We start from the raw sequence: 5,537 nt of genomic DNA on the forward strand, positions 1-5,537 counted from the left end.
GATTGCATAATGAGGAAGCTAATCGACTAGCTCAGCATGCTTCAGGGTATCAGACCTATTCAGGAAGTGCTAACATCGGCAGTTGATACCGATGACTGGAGGAAAGAGATTGTCGATTATTTAAAGGATCCAGGTAGAAAGGTTAAGAGACGTATAAGGTTCCAAGCTACCAAATATGTGCTCCTCGATGATGAATTATATTATCGAACTATAGATGGAGTTTTACTCAGATGTGTTAGCAATGATGAATCGAAAAGCTTGATGGGTGAAATTCATGAAGGAGTATGTGGGGCACATCAATCGGCTTTCAAGATGAAATGGATGATCAGAAGGAATGGGTACTATTGGCCGACTATTCTTGAAGATTGTTTTAAATATTTTAAGGGATGCCAGGGGTGTCAAAAGTTTGGTAATATTCAAAGAGCGCCTGCATCGGCTATGAATCCTATAATCAAACCATGGCCGTTCCGGGGATGGGCTATTGATCTCATTGGTCAGATTTATCCGCCATCGAGTAAAGGACATAAATTTATTCTGGTTGCTACCGATTATTTCACAAAGTGGGTTGAGGCAATTCCTCTAAAAAAGGTTACATCGGTCAATATGATTGATTTTGTGAAAGAGCATATTGTTTACCGATTTGGTATTCCTCAGACTATCACTACCGATCAGGGTACTATGTTTACATCGGGAGAATTTGATGAGTTTGCTGTAGGTATGGGAATTAAAATTTTAAATTCTTCTCCATATTATGCTCAAGCTAATGGTCAAGCTGAGGCTTCTAACAAAGGGATCATCAAACTTATTAAGCGCAAAATTGAAGAAAATCCTAGGAGGTGGCATACAGTATTAAATGAAGCCTTGTGGTCATATCGGATGTCATGCCATGGTGCAACCAAAGTAACGCCTTATCAGTTAGTATATGGACACGATGCAGTGTTGCCTTGGGAAATTAAGGTTGGCTCTAGACGAATACGTTCTCAAAATCAGCTGACAGCCGATGAGTATAATACTCTTATGAAAGATGAGTTGGAAGATGTGGCAGGTCATCGGTTAAGGGCTTTAGTTAGTATTGAAGAAAATAAGAAAAGAGTAGCTAGATGGTATGACAAGAAGGTGAAAGTAAAAGAGTTTGCCGATGGAGATCTGGTCTGGAAATTGGTTTTACCGATTGGGACTAAAAGTTCAAAGTTTGGAAAGTGGTCTCCTAATTGGGAAGGTCCATATCGGATAAATCAGTCTATTCCTGGTAATGCCTATATTTTAGAAACCCTCGAAGGGGTTGTGTTTCCCAGAGCGTTAAATGGAAAATATTTAAAGAAATATTACCCTAGTATATGGACAGATGCATAAAAGTATAAGTGCCGATAACAGTACTATCGGCTAGAATTATGCAAGGGTATCAATGTCTCATAAAGTGCCGATACAATAAATAAGATTACACGTTCAGCAAGGATTGGATAGCTAATATCGCACGCAGGCGAATCTGGTCAGCTTCTTCCATTTCTTTGATATCGTCATCGGCAGCACCTTCCACAGGCTTGAGTTTCTTCTTCATGGCTAAAGCTTTGCGAGCTTGGATATCTCTTTCTTGCTGAAGGGCTTTGACGGCATTGGGTAGCTGGCTTTCTTCTTGTTGAGCATGAGTTAAGGCTGCATCGATTTCTTTCAATTCGGCCAATAGAGCTGCCTTCCTTGCCGATAGATCCAAGATTTTCTGCTTAAGTGCAGCACCCGAAGTCTGCAAGTTGACGATGCCCTTGTGCTTCTCATCAGCGATTTGTTTCAGTTGTAGCATCTCCTCTTTAAGTTGAGCTTGAGCTGCTCTATCGGCAATGCGCTGAGCAGCCCGTTGATATTGCAGTTGACGACTTTCTAAGTGAGCTGCTGGGAAGAGTATTTCTTCAACATCGGCAGGGACCTGGCCGCGAATTGTTTTGAAAATTGCCTTTGCGGGGTCCGAATCATCTACCAGTTGGGCGGTACCTTGCTGTAGCAAATTCAGGAGGGTTTCCAACTTAGATTTAGTCTCTGCCGATATTGTTCCCAGTGCAAGGGAAGAACTTGTTTCCTCTCCATCGTCGTCAGAAATGTCAATAGCAAAGGAAAACAGGCTGTTCGGGGAATCTTGTTCCTGAGAGAAAGACAAGGAAATCAATCAGGGGTAAGTATGAGTATTGTAAAATCAGATAGGTTGATCGGTCTACCTGTTTCAAGGCAATTTCCTGTGCTTGACTGGAGGAAGCAACCTGGAGTATGTCGTGTGGATCGGCTGAGCTTGCCGATGGGATATCTTCTGTGACTTCATCGGTGGTGGGCTCTTGAGGTATGATGACCGATGACATTGGGGCAGATGCAGGGATCGGCATAGACCTTTGTCGTTTTGGCTGTGCTTCAGTATCTGTTGAAGCTTTGCGCTTTGCTTGGACATCGGCAATGATTGGCTGGGGGGCATCAACACTTGTTGGTTGTGAAGCTTGGGCATCTGGTACGTTTGCCGATGTGCCCAGTTGTTGCTGCAAAACAAGTGTGAGATATGATATTTAACAGATAAAATGTAAAGTCAAGAAGCTACCTCTGAAGGAGTGGTGCTTGATATCGGCGGAATTGCCGATGACGATCCCGTAGCAGCTCTTACCCCCTAATGATTAAGGTTAATGTAGTTTGTGATCGGCATAAGTGAAAATAAAATAAAATAAACAAGGTTGTTACCTTAAAGGCTTTGACCAAGGTTGTAGCAGCGGCCGATGGGGTAGCCCTGGATGTAGCCAATTTGGACTTAGAAGTGATGGTCTTAGTACGAATCTTCTGGTGGGTCAAAGCGGCTAAGGTGGGAGCGTTGTAGCCGATCGGCGATGTTGGGGAAATAGGCCGGAGGTTGAAGGGTTTCCCACTTTTGCTCACCGATGGTGCTGGGTTGTTAACCTGTTACAAGGGAATCAGTTACTAATAAATGAAAAGAAAAGCAGAAGGGAGTTCAAGGAAACTTACCGCGTCGTCAGGGATGGCATATTCAGAATCGATCATGTGCCGATATGTGTGAGCAGAAGTCGCGAACAGTTGCTCTTTCCACTCTCGCCACCATTGCTTGTATGACTCGGTGATGAAAGATATTGGTGTCCAGGTGGATATATCAACATCTGTGGTATCGGCATCAGGAGAAAGTTGTACTACCTTGTTCCAGTCTGTTCCGCAGGTGATTGTTTCCCTGGGTTTGATCACATCGGCAAAGCAGAGTTTGATTGGCAGTTGCCCAAAAGCCAATTGGCGGGATACTGCCGATGGGTTGTAAAATTCATATGTAATGTTGGTGTTTTTCCCGCTGCCGAATGTGTTTACTGGAATTGCCCTGGGAGTGATGATAGCCATCATGAGCTCATTATCTTGATTCAGAGTGTCATCGGCAAAGTTGAAAAGAAGGGGGAATCTGTTTTCTTCGTCGATGTAAGGCACCCAGGCCCTATGATCACGAGAAAGGCCATTATAGAAGCTTTGAAAGAATCTGCCGATTTGGTCTTCGTTGGCTTCTGTTCCAGGAAGGACAATTATGGCTTCACCAAAATTGAGGGGTGAGCGTGTTGCCGATTCATCATCCCCGAGCACATAATCTTCAGCAATTTCTCGTGGGAATTGTTGAGCAAAAAAGTCCCATTGCAAACGTTTGTGCATATGGGCATTCAGCCACATGTTGATGAACCACCACGGGCCTCCCAGGTTGCCGATGGGTTCGCCAAGCAGGAGTTTCTGAGACACTTGGTGAAGAAGATGATAAGTAGAGCTCAGAAGGTATCGGCCAAGAGGAAACCTTACGCCATTAGCCAGAAGTTCAGCTGCAGGGAGGAAGGCGTTGGTTGGTCCTACTGATCGACCACAGAAGATAAATTTTTCTAACCACATATTCAGGAATGTGGCATGTTCCCTCTGGCTAGGTGTCCCGGTTTTCTGGTATTCTTGAATATATCCTGTCCAACCGCCGATGTTACGGGTATTCACTCTATATTCAGGCTTTCTACCATAGATGGAGCCTTCATCGGCAGTTGAGATGTCCAAGCCAGTAAGCATGTGGACATCGGCAAGGGTAGGGGTAGCTGGGCCATGTCCAAACATAAAAGTATTGGTCGTATCTGACCAGAAATAAGCAGCTGCAATTATCATTGATTCATTTTTCTGCATATCGGCAATAGAGAGCCTGATACATTGGTCTAACTTTCGCTCTGCCCAGTATACTTGCATCGATCTATTGACCCTCAAATACCAATCTTTCCACCCTTTGGTGGTTTTGGGCCAAGATCGGAATGTGTCTTTCCACAAGTTCAGAGAGAAATTTTGGGCTCTAAAGGGGATTCTGTTAACCTCTGCGTTGATCAGATCGGTTGGATCTGGGTTGCCCATTGGTCCAAGGCATTGGACGTGTGGCTGATCGGTTGGGATAACTAATTTGTTGCGCAGTTCCTAAGGTTATGGAATCCAGAAGACAGAAGAAAAGAAAAATCACCAACTGAATAAATTTGCAAAAAGATCAAAGTAAAAGGTAATGGAAGTGGAGCGAACCGCGGGGACGTCGAAGTTGATGGCCATTGTCTTGAGGAAGGTGGAGATACGAGCCGGGGACTTGAAGTTAGCGCCGGAGAAGGGTTCTGGTTGGTTGAGGTCGCGCGGTTGTTCGTCGGAGTCGCCGCCGGAGAGAGAGAATGCCAAGGATTGGAGGCTGAAGATAGAAAATGAGGGTTCTGGAGAAATCTATTTATAAGCCGGCCAGGATAAGGGTATTTTGGACTTATCTCTATGACGCGCGCATATAGGTCAAGGCGGTGCAGGGGGATATGGTAACTATTCGCGCGATAATCAGGGGATTGTACAGATGAGTTAATAACAAGCAATCATGACTTGGAAGGGATATTGATACATGATATTTTAATTCTTAAAATGGCAGCATTATCATGTTAGGATCTTGCCGATGGGTTATTATTTTGGTATCTCAATCAAGGCAAGAGTGGTTGGCGATTGTGCGATATTTACTGAGGTGCGTGGATCAAGATTAGATTTGATTGGATTTGATAACAAATCAAGTTTTGGCTTGGAGAATGAGTTACGGTAATTGGGCAAAGGCAAGCGTTATCTGGAGTAAATTTCAGGAGCATTAATGGTTTTATACTCCGAAATTGGGGGGCATGTGTTGACACCGTTTTTTGCACATGTCAAAATAATCGGAGTGGACCAATCGGCAAGGGGAAAGTTATTGAATACTTTGATAGCCAATGAAAGCCAGTTTGTAAAAATGGTTGCCGATAGTTGGTGATGATTGATGGAAAGGTTGATTTGGACTCGGGCGTTGCCGATGAGGTTGGAGGAGTTGTTGTCGATGCCGATGAAGGAAGACTTGAAGACTACTGCCGATGAAGCAGGGAGTATGCCGATGAAGGAAGACTTGAAGACTACTGCCGATGAAGCAGGGAGTATGCCGATGAAGGAAGACTTGAAGCCTGCTGCCGATGAAATAGGGAGTATGCCGATGGGAAGGAGGACAGTGAGATTTC

The 5,537-nt window shown here is 44.3% G+C and overlaps 1 protein-coding gene across 1 annotated transcript; it reads right to left on the reverse strand.

Annotated features, from left to right (window-relative positions):
* Positions 1–364: 364 nt before the first annotated feature.
* LOC136458660 (uncharacterized) lies at positions 365–5,124 on the reverse strand. The gene is made up of 5 exons (XM_066458591.1): positions 2,992–5,124; positions 2,713–2,925; positions 2,576–2,641; positions 2,208–2,516; positions 365–2,134 (listed from the first exon to the last, which is right to left on the reverse strand). Exons 1-5 carry the CDS (start codon positions 4,390–4,392, stop codon positions 1,439–1,441), a joined length of 2,685 nt encoding a protein of 894 aa, XP_066314688.1. The 5' UTR covers positions 4,393–5,124; the 3' UTR covers positions 365–1,438.
* Between the last annotated feature and the right edge of the window lie 413 nt (positions 5,125–5,537).

Source organism: Miscanthus floridulus, chromosome 6 (genome assembly GCF_019320115.1).
Source record: "Miscanthus floridulus cultivar M001 chromosome 6, ASM1932011v1, whole genome shotgun sequence".
NCBI classification, from domain to species: Eukaryota; Viridiplantae; Streptophyta; class Magnoliopsida; order Poales; family Poaceae; genus Miscanthus; species Miscanthus floridulus.

Bases quoted from the DNA above. Each gene is read 5' to 3' on its own strand.
- LOC136458660 (XM_066458591.1), bottom strand. From the start codon at position 4,392: ATGGGCAACCCAGATCCAACCGATCTGATCAACGCAGAGGTTAACAGA. The intron at 2,926-2,991 runs GTAAGTTTCCTT...CCCTTGTAACAG, and splicing joins ATGCCATCCCTGACGACGCG to GTTAACAACCCAGCACCATC. The intron at 2,135-2,207 runs GTAGACCGATCA...TCTTTCTCTCAG, and splicing joins AGGAAATTGCCTTGAAACAG to GAACAAGATTCCCCGAACAG.